This window comes from Anopheles stephensi, chromosome 2 (genome assembly GCF_013141755.1).
Source record: "Anopheles stephensi strain Indian chromosome 2, UCI_ANSTEP_V1.0, whole genome shotgun sequence".
Lineage (NCBI taxonomy): Eukaryota > Metazoa > Arthropoda > Insecta > Diptera > Culicidae > Anopheles > Anopheles stephensi.
The window spans coordinates 59,124,405-59,146,980 of NC_050202.1; the positions used below are offsets into that span (position 1 = coordinate 59,124,405).

General features: G+C 48.3%; 2 protein-coding genes across 5 annotated transcripts in view; one reads left to right on the forward strand and one right to left on the reverse strand.

Moving 5' to 3' along the window:
- Positions 1 to 17,688, forward strand: part of LOC118506424 — a 61,705-nt gene extending 44,017 nt beyond the window's left edge. For all 4 annotated transcript variants that reach the window (XM_036043523.1, XM_036043522.1, XM_036043521.1 and 1 more), the window contains 6 exons: positions 1,645 to 1,778; positions 9,048 to 9,096; positions 13,591 to 13,881; positions 13,957 to 14,135; positions 14,206 to 14,409; positions 14,486 to 17,688. In XM_036043523.1, the coding sequence (XP_035899416.1) occupies positions 1,645 to 1,778; positions 9,048 to 9,096; positions 13,591 to 13,881; positions 13,957 to 14,135; positions 14,206 to 14,409; positions 14,486 to 15,181 (1,553 nt within the window). In that variant the 3' untranslated portion in view covers positions 15,182 to 17,688. The remainder of the gene's footprint in view (positions 1 to 1,644; positions 1,779 to 9,047; positions 9,097 to 13,590; positions 13,882 to 13,956; positions 14,136 to 14,205; positions 14,410 to 14,485) is intronic.
- On the reverse strand, positions 16,706 to 21,241 carry LOC118506425. Its single transcript, XM_036043525.1, has 3 exons — positions 20,960 to 21,241; positions 18,853 to 19,246; positions 16,706 to 18,629 (listed from the first exon to the last, which is right to left on the reverse strand). Exons 1-3 carry the CDS (start codon positions 21,060 to 21,062, stop codon positions 18,368 to 18,370), a joined length of 759 nt encoding a protein of 252 aa, XP_035899418.1. The 5' UTR covers positions 21,063 to 21,241; the 3' UTR covers positions 16,706 to 18,367.
- Positions 21,242 to 22,576: the final 1,335 nt, after the last annotated feature.

The window sequence follows — 22,576 nt, forward strand, 5'->3', positions numbered from 1 at the left end:
TATTTTGAAGCAATCATGCTGCTATCACCAAATACTTATCCCACGGCAGCACTCAACTCCACAGCTTCGAACGGTGCTGAACGGTGCTCGTTGATGTATCTTCGGACTCGGAATAAACATGAAAAACATGTTTTGATGCATTCGAAACGCGACTGCATCGTGAGATGATCGTTGGAATAGGGTGGCCGGCTTGGCAATCGATAAACAACACAAACAACTGGAGCGAACCGGAACGAAGTGCGCGCGAGTGAGCACAGCAGCAGCACTAGTTAGTGCCGGCTAACTTTGTTTACGAAGTGGAGGCACGTCCAGCACAAGCCCGCGTTCTTGATGATGGCGTCAGCGAAGTATGCTATTATGCAAATTTTGCTAGGAGTAGCTGCGTTTTTTTAGTTTGTTCAACGCCGGTGTATCGGAGGAGATCGCGCAATAGCAGCTTCATACGTAGCGACAAACGACGACGGTATATGCAAATCGGCAAATGGCGGGGGAGCTCCGTTCCGAAGCGTCCATTTTGTCCGGTTTGTGTAGGTTTTGTAGAAGTTGATCGAACGAAGAAACCGTAGCCTTTAGCTTGTTCTGTGCGTTGATGTTGTGTTTTCCCATCGATAGAGCGATAAATAATTGGTGGGTTGGGTCCGAGACTTGGGTGCTGTATCGAAATTAATATACTACCGTAATTGGATTAATTTATTCATCCGCCTACTCTGGTGGAGATATAATCTTAACGAGCGAATACCTCGATCTAGGCTCAACGAGTGGTGTAGAGGCACACGACGGTGTCCCCATTCTCGATAATCGTGAGTAAACTGCGCACTACCGAACGACATCTCACTCACTGACCTGCCCCAGCAAGAACCCGTACCGGTGACGTCCTAGGGAACAACAACCGTTGCACCCTGGAGGAGTTCCTCGCATTGGATGTAAACCGGAACTACAGTTCGCGTTGCTTCTAACGTCAAGAGGAGCTCCACGTAGCGATAAATGCAAAACGAACGAACTTCTATTACGCCGTCTGGAACACTCTTGCCTTGCCTTGGGTCCGGTCAAAGTCGACCTTCGAGCAAAAACATCATCGAGAGCCCCCCGGTCATTGTCGACCTTATCCCGATACCGGCGTGTTGAATTTGCAAATCAAACGTTCCCTCCCTTTTTTTTTGCATATCCTCATGACCGTGGTTCCCTCGAGAACATTCATCGTCGGTTTTGAACCTGCGTTAGATGGAATGTGCCACGTCGCGCCAACGGCGAGGACAGTTCGCAAGACAGAGCAGCCATCGTGTGTAATGGACGTGCGTGACGCATCAATTATCAGAATGAGGTTGTGTGCATTTTTTGTCACTGTTTTAGAATTGGTTACTCATTTCCTCGCGAAAGCTTACTGTTGTCTGTTGTTGAGGTTGTGTCCGGCCGGGTCATGAGAGGGTCTCACCCTTTACGTTATTGGTAAAGGTCGCCTAAAAGCGTCGTTCCACACCGTTAATGAGTTGTCAGTTGGCCCACGCGACTGTCACACGAATGTATGACGAAACATTCGCCACAGTGAAATGCATTTGACGAACCGTTTATTGACTGTGATTAGAGAAATAATTATTTTACAACTATGTTCTAATAAATAATGTTTGTCTTACCTTCCCACAACAGCCGCTCACATGCGAAGGGCTTCAGCCGAACTGGCAGAACGTCGACGAGCATCGTTGGGAGCGACGCGAGGACTCCGTGCGGACGGTACGCTCGATCCGTACCATGCAGCGATCCTGTTCCGTGACTCAAGAGGGGTAAGTTTTATGAGTAAAATATGTATAATGCGGAAATTAGCTAATAGAGCGCGGTAGAATAGATTAAACTCAATCGAGCAAAACGTGCTCCTCAGTACGAATGCTGCGCGCATTGCATACCCGTTAGGCGCACCAGCGCAACCGTAGCGAGAGCACGTGGTTGAGTAAGCAGCGCTGTCCGTCACGTTGTCGGACAGCTCGCTATTGCAAGCTGTTTTTCGGATCTGGTTTGAAATGAGATAATATTTAGTCATTGTTTGTTGTTCCCATTCGCCAATTATTGTTTATTTTCGTACCTTTCTGATGTGTGGACGATTCTCAGCAATGAGTAGAGACACATCGCTCGCTCCTATCTGCTTCTATTATTTCATCTACGTGCTATCGAGTACCGTTTGGGGCGCCAATAATTGATATTATTTCTGCGCATTTGTGTTTGCCGCCAAGACTCTCCCACTACTCAGAACTGTCGACCTGTCAAAATTGACACATGAATTGTATCAAATTAGCACCCTATTTTCCATAGCCTCCTTGCAGGAGCTTCATCGACGGAGCGATCCTCGGGACAAAGAAAGATCTAGCTCGCAAATTGCCAGCTCTCCTCCATTACAAATTGAACGAGCAAAATGGCATTAGAGTCATATCGGAAATGGAAGGAAGAAGCGAACAAACTTCAAACAAAGATTTACAGCTTACAGCTTCTCGGCTGACGCCAATCTTGGAACCCCGGCCTCTTCCCCCACAACAGCTCCCTTAAAAGTGACAGAGACGACAGGGGCGCGATAATTGCTTTTACTGCACAATAACCTGCGCGTTTGATTGGTGCTGCGCACACGATGTGTCCGGACTTACCATAGCAATAATTGGAAGGTTGTGTGTCGTCGTGGTTCCGAAGATCATTGACGGGGGTTGTCTGCTGGCCCTCCGGTGCAAGCTAATGAAACAATAAAATTAGAGCCACGGCTGCTACTCTCGATTGAATATTCTGATTTACAGCGCAGAGCAGCTCGGTTGTGGTTAATAATGGTCACTTGACGCTTGAAACACATCATCTCGATCGAACCTCCAATTGTGTTTGGCGTCAACTTGTCTATCGCGCTATTAATAAACGGGGCGAAAAAAATATTGTTGATAAGCGTTGCCAAACCGCTGCCAAACCCCTGCTGCTGCTGCTGCTACCCACGCTTAGCGCTTCGCGCCAGATCTCCCGATCCATCGCCAAGAAACCAGCGTGCGATGACTAATTGGCAATAAAAGTGTTCTCTCTGGTCCCTCGGACCCATCCCAAAAGGGGGTGGGGGGGATGCAAGTGGGTTGCGCAATGGGTCAACGGCAAACCGGGGAAGACGGAGGTGGGTGTGTTGTACATTCACCACCATCAAACGGGCTTCTCACTCTCGCGGCAACAATCTCGGTTGTTTACTGTTTACTTGATGTTGCTCACACAACGAAACTGCAGAAGGGTAGCGCAAGATTAAGATCACTTAATAATGCAGCTTGTTCCCTTTTCTTTTTTAGGCTGTATGGATCGAGTGTCTCCAAAAGAGAACACATGATTCGAGTGCATCCCCTCACGAGTAGTTCTCATTAACGCAACTCATCCACGAATCACCATCAAGAAAGCTTCATCTTTCACCCCCATCATCACACAACCTGGCTGCTGCCTGTGTACAGGGCATGATTTTGCGATACGCAATAGACCATAGGCGCGAACACACATTCGCGCACCCCAAGCAACCCGGTAAAGCTGCCCAGATAAAGCCTGCTCCTTATCGTACCTATCCGGTTAATCATTAACTCTTCCTCATGTGAGCGATAGAGCAGGGGAACCTCTCGCCCCCCCCCCCCCCCCCCCCCGGTCGAGATAACTCCGGGCTGGTTCTGGTCGCTCGGTGCTCGGCTCGGGGTGTTAAGTGAGAGTGCGTACATGGTTCGTTGGTGTGCACGCACACCTAATTGTTAGGCTCTCCCGCGCGGTGGGTTATTCGCAAAGCGACGTTCCGGGGGTAATAAGCAGCTGATAAGAAACAATTTGCGCGCCGTAAGCTCTGGGTGTTTGTGTGTGTGTCTGTAACTGTGTGTAAACTCGGCATTCTTTTTTCCTGCCAAGCCACCACCTTTTTCGCGATTAGAACGCACTGTTGTTTTTGTTTGCTGGTGGCATTTGTCTAGATATTCACCGCGCATACACGCACACACACACACACTCTCTCTCTGCTGAGCTTGAGAGGTGTGCGCTTTGATTGATTAGACTGATGGATGACGTCACGCATCAGTATGCTGGGAGGTTGTTTGGCCTATGCTGCTGCTACTGGTAATTGGTGCTCCGGTCCGGTGTAGTACAGAGTGTCGACGCACGACGCCGTACGCACGGAAAGGTTAGGAAATGCAACCATCATCTTGGGTGCCAATCTCGCCCAAGAAGTAGATACAGCTTTTTTTGTCTCGATTTCGAGATCCTCTGAGGGTGTAGTTGGTGAAGAGTGTTGTGAGGAAGCCGAGAATGTGAGTGTTATGAGGTTGATAGTGAGAGGAGCGATCGCGGGGACCGCGGGGAGGACCATACTACGACCAGAGCGCGTCGGTCGTGTCGTATATGTGTTGCCCGAGTTGTGTATTGTGGCCTCGAAAACATCTACCGGGCGGCGCGCAGTTTGAGTTCATTCGTTCGCGAAACGAGACGCGTTCCGCGATCCGCGAACCGACACACACACACACATACGTACCACACCGAATCGTGACAGTTGTCTCTGCAGTGCGGTGTTGCAAATTTGTAAGACCGAGATATGTTCGTTACACTCTGTGCGTGTGCCGGGCAAAAAAGGGACTTTTGACACTTGATCGTGTTTGTACAGGAGATTTCTGCAGTAGGGGGGGGGGGGAACTCTATTAATCGATCGGGCGCGTGATACAACAGTGTAAATACGGTGTACGATTCATTAAAAGTGCGTGAAACATTGTTACCGTGCGTACAGTGCACGAAGCACGAGCGAGTGTGTGCTTATATATGGGTGGGCAAAGATCACGACGGATTGTGTTAACCGACCGATAGATAACGAAAAGGCGTGCGATGAATTTATTTTTCGCACATCGTCACCTCGCATCATCGCATTACCTCTTCCCGTGCACACGTGTGCACATTCCGCGACCGCAAGACTTCTTGCACGTAATAAAATATATGTCCCAGCCCAGTGTCCGGCGGGTGGGCCAATCGGCGGGGAATTAAAGTCGCGCGTCGCAATTTAAAAAACCCCGACCGCGTGTCCGACAAGAAGTCGGCGACCATTTTCAACGCACCTTAAGATGTGTTTGCGCGTACGTGCCGCGAGTGTGTTGTTGGTTGGTGGTGGCGCGTGAAGATAAAAATAGTTATCACAACACCGAAAAGCTCGATCAACAACTAAAATCGCTTCTGTTTCGGGGGTGTGGTGGGTTTGGCATCGATCGATGTTGCGAATTATTTGGTGCAGAGAGTAACTCTCCGCGGCGAGAGAGACCCAGTGCAAGGTTCCGATCAAAACTCAGGAAGTGTACACCTTCAATCAGGGTTTTTATTAATTTTTTTTTTCGTCGGATGTAGATTGAAGTTGAGAACAACTTCATTAAGGAGGAATTCTGCAGGGAGCTGTGATACGTGTTATTGGTCTCTGACTCTCGTTAATCGGTTTCAAGCTAAAAGGGCAAAACCGCTCACTCCGTAGCCCGCAGGTCCGTTGACGCGTTATTTGGAGTTGGAGCTCTTTTTTTTCGAACGAGTCCTTGAAATTGGTCCAAACCAGTTCGTGAAATGAGGCTATTGAATCGCAACCATCCCTTTTCGTCTGGTTTAGTTTTGGATACTTACCACCGGGCCCCGCTGTGTTTACTGTTGTTGTCCTAGGCCGGAGAGACTCTACGTAGCACATTCGTCTGGACTTGTGAAAGAACTAGTTGGTTGGTTTGTTGACCCAAGTGGGGTTGCGTACTGATCGATTTGACTATTCAAGGTTTTCAAAATCCAGTCCAGGCGTTTTTTATTGTGTGTACATCGCAATACACATTTTGTAGCGAAGTAGTAGTGGCCTCCACTTGAGGACCTTGTAAAGATAAAGATGTTTTGCGCTTATTTTTCGATTCGACACTACAAGTAGAGAGCTCCTAATCCTGCGCTACTTAGTATGGTAGGCCCACTCCAGTAACTCCAGTTGCATCCAGTTTAAGTCGCCTAATAAATCGATTAACATTCGTGTCACCGTGTCTCTCTTGACACCTGTCCCCCGAGTGCAGTAAAGCAGGAAACGTGCCTTCTGACGTGTGTGTGTGTGTGTAGTGAGTGAGTGCACCTTCTCTGAGGGCAGAGTAATGCTGCCTTACCAACCTGATGCTGCTGCTACTCAGTATTCGATCGTGTCCGTGGTGCGAAAATCTAACGCCAATAAACACTCACACTCACGGTGGTGGCGTCGAAGTTGTTTGCGATGCGCGGTCGCACGCTACTGTACACCAGCCAACCTGAAAAGCTGAGATTGATTTCTGTTGCCCGTCATCACGCGTAACACTGACGCTTGTGTTGGTGCTGGGGAACTTCTGGACGTAATAAACCCTGCCAGCGGTGGTAGTTTGGCGCCGAGAGGGGTTAAGAAGTTGGATTTTTTCGGTTTTCGGCCCCTGTTGTGCGCTGTGATTCGGTTCAGCCACGCTGTACGGTCGTGGTTATCGCTTCCTTCCTTCCAGTATGGGGAGGGGCGATCCTTTTGCTAAAGGAACCCCCAACCAAGTGTACGAGGGGTCGATAGGCTACACCCGGTGATAATGAGTATCGGCCAAATATTTGCCTTACCGTCCAGGAAAATTGAAGAAAGAAGACACGAATCCGCGTCTCGTTGCTAGGGCTGTGGGATGGTTTTGCTCGTCCGAAAACCCCACTCAACATATGGATCTGGATCTCTTTGTGCGTGTGTGTGTGTGTGTGATGTATCCGTACATCAACCCACGCTAAGTGAGTTTGTCTCCGACAAACGTTGTGGACTTTGGGATTTGGATGATTTGCATCGACATGCCGCTTTTTGTTTCTGCTACCTCATTGCACCACACTGGGCCATATCTTATCTTGACTGAGGCGAATTGAGTGTGTAGCAATAGGAACGGGACAGGGAGGACTAGACGTGCCGGTTTGCTGTGCTGTGAGGTTTGTTGATGCTCGTGTTTTTATTGGACCCTGATTGAAGGCTTGTGCTCTTTTCCGCCCTCAGCTAACTTAACATCAGTAAGCGAAAAATGAATGATTGCTCCCAAGTGTACTGTTGCTTCAAGTCAAAATGCACTATACTAGAGAGTTTGCAAGCTTAATGTGTGAATGGTCGCGTCATAAAAATATTGCCCTATCGTTTGCCAGAAAACAAAAATAGATTAGATCTCTTACAAGCATATTACTGTACCCGTGTGCCAGAAGGTTAAAAATAATCCATTTATTTCGATTAAAAACATCCATAAATTGGTTGTTGACATTGCGGGACTCGCTCGCGCGCTTCGACAACCGGTGGTCACGTGCGACAGTAATCTGGTTACATTAATTGAAGCCTCACCGGGATCGACCCGGTGTGTGGCGCCCAGTTTGCCCGGTTGTTTACAACTCTCCAAGGGCATCCTCCCTTCAAGGGTGCCCAGCTGGGTAGAGTACGTACGGGTCAGATGAAACGGTTCTCGAGCTTGAGAAGTGAGGCGTAAATCTTCCAACGATGTCGTCGTGCTCCTCCGTACTGTCCTGTTTTATTAAGCCAGGGGTGGCAAAATGGTGCTAATAAGTGACCGGTGTTTTGGATTGATGGATTGGTCGTCGTTTTGGCATCGTGTCGCCATCGTTTGTCGGAAAATCGACAGCCCAGCTGCCCACGCACACATACAACTAGCAGCACGGTGGATGTAGCATTTTTTCATTTACTAGTCTCCGCGAATTTCGTAAACAAATAGCAAAGAAAATGGAAGATGGTGTATGTGCATGGTGTAGAGTTAGCAACGTGGGGTCTTCTAGCCGGAACCGTCGATCACGGTGATCTAGTTCGAAAAGCGGGTGCGACAGGTGCGCATATTGAACGATCGTGATGATCCTCCAGCAGCAGCAGCTGCAGCAGCAAGTGTACTGCATCTTTAACTAATATTGCTTCTCCCAATATGACCTCGTTTACTTATCCACGTGCTTGTGGTGTGATTTGTTACCCCTATTTAGCTCTTGTGATACAGTGAAGACGCGAAGATACAAAGTGATCTCCCTCGTCCAGTGAGTGTGTACTACCCTTTTTTTTGTGCCATACCACCACCTCAGCCCTTTTTTTTGCCAAATGATCGTCTAGTGCGTGAGGTCTTGCGTGTGCCATAGCGGAACGGTATAAAATGTTCCGACGCTTTTCACTGTTCGATGCGGCACCACCGTCCAGCACGGTGTCCGTTTCACGCCCGAAACCACCACCCGTGCCAAAGTTGCATCACTCGTCATCCTGTGCCGTACCGGGCACGCCGCCAGTGCCCGAGTTCCGTGTGCCACCACCCCGTACTGATCCGATCAATATTGCCGGTCCTGCCAATGGTGCGGACGGTGCGCTCGCGATCAATGGGAATCGTACGCCGCGTCTACTACTGCGCGAAGGGTCCAGCACCAGTGAGCTGCATGCTTTAAACCAAACCACACCGGGCCATTCGCCGGGATCGGTTGGTTCGGTATCGTCGACGAACGCAGTCGCACCGCCACATCCATCCGGTGGTGGTGTTAAGCTGTTGTCCTCTTCACCGGCCTACCATCGCCATGCGTCCTCGATCGTCGGTGGTTCAGCGCCGGCAAACTCGACCAGCGTGCTGCAGCAGCAACTGTTTGCCTCCATCTACAACCAGGGCACGAACCGGGCTAACAATGCGCCGGTAGTACAGGCCGCCGCTGCTACCGCAGCGAACGTGCGATCGACGCGGGCCGGAACCGCTCGGGAGCGGTACAGTGCCGGCCGCTCGATCAGCAGTCCAGTGTCACCGAACCAGTTCGGCGAGTGTCCACTGTCCTCGTCGATGCCAACAAGCATTAAGTACTACTACACCTCGCCGACGTGGTACTCGCGCTTTAGTCATTCACTGCGCAAGAACGTGCTGCGTCGTTCCACCAGCGCACACAACAGTCAAAACGTAATGTCCTTATGTTTCTTACCGTGTACTTAATGCATTCTTTACTAGTTTCTAATCGTACAAAAATCTTGCTCCGTGCCTTAGCGATTACTAATGGAACGTTTTGTTTTCTCTCTCTCATTTTAGCTGCCCGTAGCCGATCCATTCCTGGAGAAGGTTCAACTATCGGATCTAGGTAAGTTGTGCTGCATCGGGCAAGAATCGACAGCCTGATCATCTTTCTGCTCGCGCTCGGGTTAGGATCTGTATTTATAAATCTTACGTGATCGATATTTTGCAACGGTGGTACTACTCTTCCTATCTCTCTTTCCTAAACCACCACCACAACAGCTCCTCTGATATGTGCTCCTATAGGTACTGCCATTTGTTGTTTGTTCGCTTTTCACTCAAAGGTTGATAGATTGCCAAAACATCATCAACCCGTTCAGCGGAGGCAAAATGTTAAAGAAGATCGCTTCTTCGCATACATAAATGTCAAATTGCTTGTGACAGTTGAGAGATTTATTAGCAACAAGGATGCACGCTACACGGTTTTTGCAGGTGAATGCGGATCAGACAAGATGATGGAAAATGTTTGAGGTGCGCGTGTACCTGTTGCAAAGTGGAAGGATATTGCGCTTATCCGGATATTAAGCACCTTGCCCTTGTGGGAGATAGTCCATCGAAACGTGACTGGGTAAATCTTCCAAAACATCAATACGAGTTCTACTAGCGCCACTACCACTAACAATGAGCATGCGTGTGAAGTCAAGATATATTCGAAGCAAGAATGTGTACTGCGCGATCTGCAAACTATCCGTCAATAGTTGCTCTCTGCAGGCTCACCGTTTGACCCTGCGAACAGTGGCATTCCCGAAGCTCACCGGACATGCGCAATTAAAGCGTGTGAGAGGACGGCTACCTTGAATGTTTGCAGTTTCGGGCCCACACGAACCGTGCTCTCGGTCAAGATCGGTCAAGATCGCGGGCAAGATCGCTCTTCACCCTGTCGTGCCGCCCGTGTCTGCTGCTGCGCAGAACGCATTTTCCTCCAAGGAAAGAATGGGTCTGCGCATTGGCGGCTGCCGCCAGGGACAGCTGAAGCAGCAGCATCGCATCGTTTTGTTGTCGTCAGCGGAAGCAACCTGAAGCTTGCCGGGACGGGCACCCGTACGTGGATCAGTTGTTCGGTGAATGCTGGTAGTGCTTGTACAGGTCGCCGCGCCGCGTAGACGTGCAAGAGCCAAATTGAAATCCGGTGTCCGTTGTTGGAGCAGCAATTTTGGCTTTCGTGTGACCGTGATTGTCGGTGGTTGCGATCGCTGCTGCTGCTGGAATGCGGTTCCACTCATCGTCGCCGGTGTAACAAAGCGCGCGCGCGGTGGTGGTGTGCTGTGCTCCAACAACTCTGTGATTCGTGATCTCATACCACGGAAATATAGAATCCATTAGAGGCTGGGCCGAGTGTGCGTGCGTGCGTGTGATTAGGAGGACGTATCGGTTCCTCCCAAGCTGCTCGGACGAATTTCTTCCGTTTTTTTGCGTAGTGTGCGCAGTGATCGTTGTGTAAATATTATTCCCAGATTGGTCACGTCCGAGTTCTTGTCCTCTACACCAAACGCAATCAAAACTGGACCCCGCACTACCTGCTACCGTAGAGCTGCGTGTTCTTACCCCTACTAACGAAAATATGTAGCAAATATCCCTCACCCCAGCCCCCCTGGTCAGGCTCCAATATGTCCCCACCAACCTGTCGATCTAATAATGCATCTCATTCAGTACCAATTGTTCAATTGCTTGCGGTGTTTGTCTAGCGAGCGCTCTAACGTTTCCGTTTCGTTCGTTTCGTTTCGTTTTTTTCAACAAATATCGGAAAGGATTCCTTTGTTTTGCTTGGTCGTTCTACTTATTTCGTTGTACGTTTTTTTTGTGTCGGTACACCACATGATTGATGGTGTAAAAATAGCGCAGCATAGTGGGAAAATATTGGAAATCATTTAGGACGCGCGCACACGCGCTTGAAGAAGTCGTGTGAACGACTACGGGCGCGACTGCATATACACAAAAAAAACCCAAACCAAACGATCGTGAGGAAGAAGCAAAAGGGACACATTTGCGAATCAGAGAGAGTCAATAGCAGCAGGGAATAGCTTTTCCTGAGTGATATATCTTTTTGTGTAATTTTTAACTAGTTTTGTTACTTTTTATGACGTCATAGTGTACGGCTTGGCTACTGTCTGTTCGAATGCGTATCGAGCGACGGTGACACGTGGAGGACGGACTACTCTTCCCCGCTCGAAACGTAATTGGTCTGTATTGAAAGGGGCACGTCCTTCCACCGCTTTGCCTATTCAACAGTGACAGTGTTATTAATAGCAGGACGACGCGTAGCAGCGATGTTGTCAACCATTTTATCATAAATCAAGATCAATTAGATCGACGCATCGCATGTAGCTGCTGCTGCGGCTTCTGTTTGCCGGATGATTCATCCGGTGCCTATTTTAGTCGATCGAGTCCCCTTGTCTGTTGTTATCACAAAGCATGTCCTCCGAATAGCGCAATAAGGTGGTGACCATTGCCAGCTGATCGTTTGTGCGCGGAGTAATAACAGAGGGGGTAGAAGAATAGAGTGAACACGACGTTATACACAACGATATTTTTAATCCACAAGTGGTGTTGGCGTCGATCAGAGCACACACATACGGCCCAGGATCGTCTAGACTCTTTGGTGTGTGCCATCGAATGGTGCTGATATGGCGGAGGGTGGAGTAAGGTGTTGTGGCGTGTGGCGGGGATGCCATTGCTAATTATTCGATTGTCGTGCGGCACCTTGCTGTGTTCATACGTATCAAGGAGGAGTGGTGATGGTGGGTAAGCGAGGGCAAGAGAGTTAAAAACGCGAGGACAGTGGCAGAATTAGAAGCCACTAGGTTCGTTCAGAGTTCTTGAGAAGAAGCTTTAGGTAAACCTTGGCGGGTGATTTACGAGGACGATCTGTACGGGGTAGCAGCAGGTCGTTGCTCTTATTTGAGCATTGATTTTAACGAGTTCTAGTTATAGAGAGACAACTTCTCAGAAGAGAACATTCCCCCAAACAAAGACTTACATTGTACGTAAGAGACCATCTAAGGCACAGCAGAGCGCTTCTAAGATAATATATCTGTTAGATGAGAAATGAGAGTTTCCGCTGTCAACGGGCTAGTCAAACATTGCCTGGGAACTGAAAACGCTGTAAAATTCTGTGACATTTTCCCTTTCTTGGCAACGAGTACGCGTGTGTGTGGATGTAAATTGAAAACGAATCTGACATTCATTAGATGCCATCAATTAGCGTCAGCTGTTGGGCGCAAAAAACACACACCAAAACCCCCCGACCTTCCCCCCGACCTTCCCGCCGACTTTGGTCGACCGACATAGGGGAGAGTAAAACGAATCTCGGTGATCGGGAGCCGCAGGGTTGTGTAGTGGCAGTAGTAGTCATCAAAAATAAACTAGTTGTCAGTGTTAGCGCCTTGCAGACGCCGTCACTAGAACAGTTGTGTCTAGCTCGTGGACCGTGTACCGTTTGCTCGATTCTTCGATTGTGTGGACTTCTCTCTTCCTTTTCCGTGCTCTGTAGTATCATTAATTTGGCGTGAGTGTTCTAATTCCCTTCCCTTCCTTAGTTGTGCGTGTGTGTTTGTGTGTGTGTATAGGTTAATCTGTTCAGCCAGTTGCTAACTTCCACCGATGGATCCCGGCATTGGGACCTGGAACAGTCTCAGCCGCTTCGGGAGTGGCATCAGCATGTCGGATAGCGAACAGAGCCAGCACAATATGAGCGTCTCGTCCAATCTCACCAGTTACGCCTGTTCCAGTGCGAGTAGCCTTAGCCAGGACAGTAGCTGCTGTCTAGCCTCCTGCTCGGAGCCGAATGGCGGCAGTAATGGAGGATTTAGAAGCAAAATCTGAAAGTATCTGACATTTGTACCACCACCACCCAACCCAACACGGCACAAAAGCTCATTCTTTGCGCTTCTACAAATGGAACACCATCACGAACTGTGCTGTTGCGACCCATATGCTGCGTGCATGTGTGTGTGTGTGCGTCCCCTTATGCATGTAAATGTGGCATTTGCTTAACCTCACCGAAACACAACGCTCCGTTTTCCATCTCACAACACTTGCTCTGCCAGTCACACAACATCGGAACATCAACGACCACCATCTTTACGCCCCTCTCAGGCGGGTTGTGATCTCTTTGCCTAATGTCTATCTCTACCTTGTCTTTATCCACGTTGATCGATCCACGTCCACCGGTTGCAGTGTGTTATGTGAATCCAAACTTTAAGAAAATTAGTAACCATAAGAAACGCTCCAACTATGGCTGCAGGCGGCGCTGGTTTGCCGGCCGGGAGCCATGGCCCACGTTGCATTTCTACTCGAACTATGCCGGCCGGCTGGTTCTGGGGGCCGGCTACCACGATTTCTTCAACACCGAAACGTACCCGCTGGAGAGCATAAAGGAGTTCGAGGCAATCTCGAGCGCCTGGAAGCAGCATCTGGCGGAGCTACTGAAGAAAGGTTCGGGGCGAGGTGACATTAAAGGATGCGGGGACAAGGGAGATGATCTTTATCCGAGCGGGCAGTAGCAAACGCATCGTCGCACCGGTATTAATATGGGGTTCTCGCTTTCTACGGTTATTTGCAGAGGAAGATGAGTCACAGATATTTGTCAAGTTCTTCCGGTTTCATAAGTGCTACGATCTGGTGCCGACCTCGGCCAAGCTGGTCGTGTTCGACACGCAGCTGCTGGTGAAGAAGGCGTTCTACGCGCTCGTCTACAACGGCGTCCGGGCGGCACCGCTGTGGGACTCGAAGCGCCAAGAGTTTGTCGGCATGCTAACGATCACCGATTTCATCAAGATTCTAAAAATGTATTACAAATCACCGAACGCGTCGATGGACGAGCTGGAGGAGCACAAGCTGGACACTTGGCGAAGTAAGTCGAACGGGTGTTTGAATTATGCACATGCCTAATGCATTAACACACATATGCGCACCTTTACGATTGCAGAAGTGCTCCAGGAGGATGTGAAGAAGCTCGTCAGCATCGGTCCGGATGCGTCGTTGTACGATGCCATCAAGATGCTGGTACACAACCGCATCCATCGGCTGCCTGTGATTGATCCGGTCACCGGCAACGTGCTGTATATATTGACTCACAAGAGGATACTTAGATTCCTATTTTTATATGTAAGTAGATACATTTGTTTTTTTATTGCACAGAAGCAACCGAGTCGCTAACCGATCCTTTCGTTTGCAGATAAACGAACTACCAAAGCCATCGTACATGCAGAAAACCCTCCGGGAGGTACGCATCGGCAGTTACAACAACATCGAAACGGCCACAGAAGATACCAGCATCATAACGGCGCTGCACAAGTTCGTGGATAGGCGCGTGTCCGCACTGCCGATGGTGGACGCCGAGGGGCGCCTGACGGACATTTACGCCAAGTTTGATGTGATTGTGAGTGATCATGGCCTCGTTTTTTTTCCCCCTTGCGCAAAAACGACCACGTATACTGATCGTTTCTCATTTCCAGAACCTGGCTGCCGAGAAAACGTACAACGATCTAGATGTGTCGCTGAAGAAGGCGAACGAACATCGCAACGCGTGGTTCGAGGGAGTGCATCACTGCTCGTTGGACGAAACGCTGTACACCATCATGGAGCGGATCGTGCGCGTCGAGGTGCACCGGCTGGTGGTGGTGGACGAGCAGAAGAAGGTGATCGGCATCATCTCACTGTCCGACATTCTGCTCTACCTGGTGCTGCGTCCCAGCGGTGACGGTATAGGCGATTCCGAATCACTCCGTGCGACCGATCCAAGGCTAATGAAACCGGCCGCCTCATCACCCGGCGGTGGTAGCGGCGGCAAACTGCAATCATCCAAGCGCGACAGCAGCAACGAAAGCATCGAGGAGGAGAAGGAAACCATCGAGGAGGAAGCGGCACACAAGACTGAACCCGTCACGCCGGAGGACGCGAAACAGGACGAAACGACGGATGGCGGCGAGCAGCAGCAGGCAGCAGCAGAACATCGCAGTGACGAGTCCGTCCCTTCCGAGCTGGCGGCCGAAGAGTTGGCCGAAGAAGCGAAGGAAGAGCCGGACGATACGGCGGCGTCCACACCGATCGATCGCAGCAGTGCTAACGATTCGCCCGTCGCCCAGGAACTGCTCGCCACCGACGTTCCGCTGCAGTCCGTCCAGCGGGAGGTGGGCATGGTTAGCGAGTAAAAGCGAAACCATCCACGCGTTCGAAGACGTTCCATGAGTGTTGCGTGTGCGATGGGGAGAACGAGAGAGAGAGAGAGAGCGCGCTCCTTCCAATCTTTGCTTTCGAAGGGAAAAAAGGGTGCGTGCTTGTTGTTGCTACCTAGCACTTTTTCTTCTTCTTGCATGTGTGTGATATCGGGTCTGTGTGAGAAGAGAGAGAGAGAGAAAGAAAGAAGCTGGCGGTGGTCGCGTTTGTCGCGATGATGGTACGGTAAACCGGTGTAAAGTTGTAGCTGTAAGTACAAAACAAGCTAGCAAACAAATCCAATCAAAAAGCTTCAGCAGTTGTGCGGTAGTAGAAAACGCCGACCGAGAGAGAGAGAGAGAGAGAGAGAGAGAGAGAGAGAGAGAGAGAGAGAGAGAGAGAGAGAGAGAGAGAGAGAGAGAGAGAGAGAGAGAGAGAGAGAGAGAGGAAGAGCATTACAGAACGAATGTGTAGAAATCTTAGGGAAAACTCTATTCAACTCTATTGCCATTTTTCGCAACGCCAGAAAACCAAACATTCGCTTCGGCTGTAGACACACACAGAAACAGAGAAAAAAGAGGAGGAAGGGGGGGGTGAAGAAGCATTGTGTCCATGTTTGTAGTACTTTTTCCCCGTACAATATTCTCTAGTAGAAGGAGCGAGTGAAAAGCAGAAGAAACACACAATTTGTGGAGGAAAACATACAGTAGAATAACCAAACGAGCGAGAAGAATAGCTTCTTCATCGATTTACCGATTTATCTCATAACAGTTTTTCTTTTCTTAACAACCCCCCCTCCCCATACATACACACATAGTCCTTGCTCTAGAGGGACGTTAGGGCTTTAGTTTTTTTTTTTTTAATTCGTTTCTTTATTTTGAAAGAGGAATAGTTTATTCAATTTTATCTGAATTCAACGATTAATGCGAAACGAAGGATGATGAGTAGATGGGCGACTACTGATTGTTACAAAAATTGTACCAAATTGCAGTAGAGAAGAGGGTGTGATGTGTGTGTGTGTGTGTGGGGATGTGTGCCTTAAGGGCAGAACTGAGTGTTGGCATAGCATCAATTTTTCCCGGTTGTAGCTGTGGAGTTGTGCACGACATTCGATCCTCTCTGGCCCGTTGGCCCATGCGCCCCCCCCGGCGCACCCACACACCACCCTTTGGAGATAACTCAGTTGGCTTCAAACACTATGGCGTGACTTAAGTGATGGAGAGTTTTAGTGTAGGTTGGCTAATTATTGGCTCACATTCATGCGAGCAGGCAAATGAATCGTTGTCGAACGTTGTTGCGGTGGGATGCAAAAACCAAACTTATTTGATAATAATTTAAAACAAATTATAGTCTATAGAAACGAGTAAAGAGACGTAACGAAACGGATTGCTGCAAAACAAACGCGAAGGAATAAGAAAGCAAAAGAGAGAGAGAGATACCATGGATTATAAAACGTAAGCTGGAAAAGAAAGTTATAAAGAGAAGGAAAAAAAATACTACAACCACACAAGCATTGTGAATAGATAGGTTTATCTAGAGAAAGGAGAAAAGAATTGTGGAAAGAATGCGGCCGGAAAAAATACTATAGAGAAGCTAGCCCTATATACACACAAGATTAGTTTCTATAATGCGCGCGCACTCTACTACACAGCAATGAGATGATCATCAGATGTGACGCCCTGATCGGCAATAATGGTTGGATGGATCCGTTTTGAGCAAATTGGGCGCTAGCTTCCGAATGCAAATAATAATTGGGTGGGAAGTTCCCCTTGGAACACACCAGGCAATTTATGGTAGATGCGTGTTTGCGCAATTATCTAGGTTTTGTTTTGTTCGTTCGTTTTTTGTTCGTTTAAATTACTATATTGATCTAGTTTCGGCTCTATTTACAGAGACGAAGAAGCAACACACGTGTGCTGCTCGGCGCGCGTTCAAACGAATCGGAACAATCGAAAGGGGCAAGGACAAGGCGACAGCAATGATGTTTCCCCATTTAGTAGCAACACACACACACACAACGGAGCAGGGGAGAGCACGGCATAACGTAAATTTGGTGATACTGATATTTGGTGGAATTTCTTCACTTAACGCGCGCTTAACTTTCCACCGATTTGAGATGAGATGAGAGATGGGCCGCTCTAGTGTACCTTACGAAGCCGCTTGTTTTCCAGCTTGGAGAGCAGCGCAAACCGTGTCGATCGGTTAAGTTGTGTGCTTTATGTATAAAAAAAGAAGAATAAGAACTCGGAAGCAGTAGAAGTTTTGCCTGTGAGCAGCACCTGCCGCCGGTGCGAATTTTCCCATGGCCCATGGGGATGACGACGGGGGTGTACGTACGTGTGTGTGTGTGTGTATAGCTTACAAACAAAACCAAGAAAGTTACGTTGTTTCGCTAAGATGATTAAACAAACAAAAAAACCTAAATGGAACGTTAAATCGCGATAAAACAAAAATTAAACTAAAAATCACACAAAAAAAACAAACGATGATAGCCTCATGTAAATACATGCAAGTGTTGAACCTGGGTATGAAATTCAAACATGATGATAAGCAGGACGATGAAAGGAGCACGGCAGATGCAAAGGGCGGGGTACACGAGGTAAGTGGTACAAATTAATTTGAAACCTTTATTTCCAAAAAAAGAATCCTCTTTCTTTCACAAAGTATTGATACAAAAGCCCTAATCAAATTAATATTCTTTTAAACACATTTTATTGTCCATTGCAAACACCTTGCCTACCCCATCTCTCGGTCACTTAGAACAGTGACGACGTTTGGAAGTTTGGTAGCGACCGGTGTGTCAACAAGTCTCGGCCCAGTCTCTATATCGGGTCTTTCTAAAGGCTATTAAGGATGGTTAGGATCGGTTGTCCGAGGAAGGAACTTTTTACGGCGGGTGGTACGGGGAACCGTTCTTACAGCTGCTGTTGTTAGTATATGGGATGGAGATCCGACTGGGGCGGTTTATTCGCTGGGCGGATAGGAAGCGGTTGCGTTAGCTTTCGCCGTTTCAAGGCTGCGGGTAAATGGGGAGACATGAGGACACAGGGTTAGAATGGAATCTCTACAACTCTTGAGGGATGCTTAGGGTTAGTCTAGGTTTTAGAGAGAGAGAAAGTAGCTTTAGTTTAATAAATTATTCTCCACCATTGTATGTGTGCTTATCCCCCCCTAAACACACATCACAACTCATCGTGATCTTCCGCTTGGGTTTGTGGTGCTTGTTGCTGGTGTGTTTTGTGCAGTGGAATTTCGACCGACTCGACTGTCCCGCGAACACGCTGTTCCGGTAGCTGGTGGGACGCATTCCGGAACCGGCTCGGCACAAACGTTACCGTGCCGGACGCACTGTGCACCGAGTTGTGTTCGTTCGGTGTTTGTGTATTTGCCGACGGATCCGGACTGGTGAGTGTAATGCGTGACGATGGTGTCGTGTCCTCCTCACTTCGTCGTGGTAGGTGTAGGTATATGGTGGGGTGTGTTCATGTGTGGAAAATGGACAAACAAACAAAAAAAGACGAGGAATTTTGTAACAATTGTGCTGACTTACAAAAACTAAATAACAAATCAGGGAACAAACAGCTTTATGTTACTTAAAAATATCTCCCCTCCCTCCCGCGATTTGCTTCACTTCGAATGGACCTGTTCCGAGTGCGCGAATAATTACCTATCCCGGGCCTGGATCTCCGAGCTAACCGTTACACCGCGCGGCTTCCGGAAGTCACATTCGACCGCGAACGCGGCATCACCGGGCGTAACGATGTCCGGATCGTGCTGCACGACGACAATGTTCGAGTACACCTCACCATTGTTCACCGTCTGGCACTGGTCGAGGTTAAACTTCATCTCCAGCGTGCGGCCCGCCCGCTCCGGTTTGACGAAGCACGGTTTCGTTTGCTTGTAGTAGCTGCCGCGCGTGTACATTACGCCCTGGAAGTCTTCCTCCGTCTTCAGCTCGATGCGCATCGAGTCGGCACCGCACCGAAGATTTACCTTTTGCAGACCTTGCGTGGAGGCGTCGATTTTGAACTGATCACCTAGATCCTGCTCGAACAGGCTCTCTGGATGAGTTGTGGGAAGAAAAAGGGTTTTGTGGATTTGTTAGAAATTGTGATAGAGATAGAAAGCGTTAAGATAAGTTAAGAATGCAGATCAGGACTAGTAAATGATTGTAATCTTTCAAATGGATGAACAAAAGATGAACTCTTCACAAAGAGTTTTTTAGACCTTATTTGTGATTCGAATCGCTGCGAGTTGTAACAACTCTTTTGGGAGTTGTTATAATGACTCGCACTCTGAATGAGTTGCTAGTCGCAATAGAGCTTCGAACCGCAAAGAGGATTTAAACCCCTTTGTGGAGAGTTGATAAAATTCGGTCATTAGAATGGATTTATTGATCTTTTTTGCGATTCGAATCGCATAGGGTTTTAGCAAATCTTTGCGATTTTACAGAGTCATTAAAACTATTTGTGATTCAGATCTTTGTGCCGGCTAGCAACTCGCTCAGAGTGAGTTTTATTATAACGAATCTCACAAGAGTTGCTAACCGATTCGAGTCCCAAAAGTAAAGGAGTCAGAATGAATTCAGTCGAAGAAATGATCTCAAATCAGGACTCGTCCAGGAAAATCGAGAGCCTATATCGACCTGTATCGATCTCAAGAGTTTCTGAAAAGGAAAACCAATTTGAATGGAACTAGGAAAGCTATGTAAAGAGCTGGATTTCCTGAGATTAATGGAAATGTTCCATAGTACAAAGCATTACAGTTTTTTTAAGGATCATTAAGCGATCGCACGTTATCGTGTTATAATGGTCTTTTCCTTTCTATACATGTCTATGCCCAGTTTTTGCTACTTCTTCTTCTTCTTCCATGGCATTTTAACCTCGAGAGGTGTCGGCCTGCCATTTCTGGCTTACTGTGACTTAATTTTATCCGTACTAAAGTAGTCAGCCCTACGTACGGGGAGGCAGCAGTCTGGATGAGATTTGAACCCCGGTCCTGCCGTGTAAAGTCTTGCGCCGCTGTCGCCTGGGCCACCGGACCGCCCCAAGCCGAATTAAGCATTATAAATCTCAAATATTATTCAATGTTGATGAATCGGCTCAGCGGTTATAGGTTTAGATGCTTGGTACAGATAGGACTAGATCACCCATAAATCGGGGATGTTACAAGGAAATGTGCCTTATGATTCCTACGTGATTCTTCGCTCTGCTTCAAAAGGCGAAATGACGAACGGTTTAAGGGCTTATACGCTTGAGCTCTTCTTGGGTACAGATCTCGTTCGGCCAAAGAATTCCAATTCCATGTCACAAAGTATATTTTAACCACAAAATACATCCACTGATTGCTGGATTATGCATCCGCCAATAATATCTAACACCTCAACCAAAACAACGATTTGACAGAACCGCGACTGCACAAGCAACCGCGATCACCTCACCAGAACACCAACACACATGCGAGAAAGTGAATCTCATGTAACCGGTTCCAGGTGGATGATTCTTCTCCCGTGTGATCTACCACCTGACCCACCGTCTCTTTTTATGTGTGTGTGCGTGTGTATTGCGGTTACACGAAAGCTCTTAAGAAGCTCCACGCACTGATCCACGACCAAAGCGCGGATGGGCAAAGAACCCGTTACAACGCGCTGACGTAGCGTCCGTCTGTGAGTCATGATGTCTCTCGAACATTTCTCCTTGAATTTTGTCCCTAACCATCGTCCAGAACTATGCACAAACACACACTTTTCAACACTTGGCAGGCTGGACACTGACCTTCTGGTTTGTTGTCCTCCTTTTTGGCAAACACACTGTAGTAAGATGGTAGCAGCAACACCAGACAACACTGGAACAAAATGGTCGTACTCGTTTTCGCCATGTTTGACAACGATCTTCACACCTGATGCTCTATCTTTTCTTGATCACTTCTCACTGATAGACCTTGTTTTTGTCGTAGGAATGCTCAACGCACGGAACACTGTTGCTCGCTGTTGTTGCCCGATCGACGGTCGCTGGCTGAGTACGATCATACCGGACCCGCACCAGTCACTATATATAATTGTGTGTGTAGTGGTGTGAGCCATGGGCTCCCACCACACGCCCCATTCCCGCGGGTTGGCTTTCGATCGATGCTTCATTCCCGAGTCGCGCTTTTCGCGCCATTCGTCGGCGCACGTGGAAGTTCGGGCCGGCGCGTGGTTTCGTGCGTGCAGAATAGGACGAGACGACATTTCCTACCACCTGCGTGTGTGTGTGTGTGTTTGAATGTACATTGCGTGCAGGAAGAGGGAGTTCGAGACCGATCACCGGCAACCCTTACGTAAGGTGCTTCGTAGGGCACGGAAGGATTCCTCCATCGCTTGGAAAAAAAATGCACGCCAATTCCAATTTCCCTTTCTGCTTTCGTGTGGTGTGGATTTAGGAAAACAGAAACCGAAATCGAAGAAATGTTGCTGGAATGCCACCGCTGTTTCCAAACCCCTGCCCAGTAGAGCATTGCCATTGGGGTAAGATTATAAAAACGGGCTGGCCCTCCTGATCGGCTTTAATCAAAACCTCCCAACCATCTTATCGGCCACACACTGCAGGGGTTGGGTCTTTTTTCCGATTTCCGCGAACCATACCAAACCATTTCCCGTTTACCTTTAAGCGAGGAAGGATGGGTGGAGTATGGGGATAATTAGGATTTCCTAATGGTAAACAGTGGTAAACGCCACCTCGCCGCCCATACTCTACTGCCCATTGCGGAATGCATAATTTGCTATTTACAATTAACCTTCCCCTTTTTTCTTTGCTGCCTGCCACTACCTGGCCTGGGCAACTGGGCCCGTCTTTCTTTTTCCTCCTATGCTCGGCTGCCTTCGTTTGTCGTGCGTTGCGGTTGTGTTGTACATTGCGAGCACGTGATTTTGCACGTGTTTTGTTTCGCGTTTACATATCGCGGCGGGACGGTACAGGTGATGAGCTTGTCTGAATTTGTGTACAATTTGTGTGGATCACTAGGAAAATGAGTTATTTTTAATATGGTTTGAGGGTAATCATTTTTCGAATGTGTCGAACCGACGATCAACAGCTCCAAATAGGTTTAGGTCCATATGGGTTTAAATCTCCTCTTGATCGTCCAGGGTCTTGATGAAGGCTATGAACCATAGATACCGAAAAGTATCAAAGTAGGTGATCACGCTTAGATCACCCTGTATCAGCTACAGTGCAGGCGTATTGATCTGGCCTGATCTGTCGTAAAACACATCAAAGAGACGAGAGTGATTTCTTCTTCCTTGGAGAGTGACTAGAGTTTGATAAATAGCTCCTTAGTTATCATCAGGCGTCATGACAATCTGATGTCTGAGCAAGGAGATCTTCGCTTGTCCAATGTCCATAAGGAAGGACCTA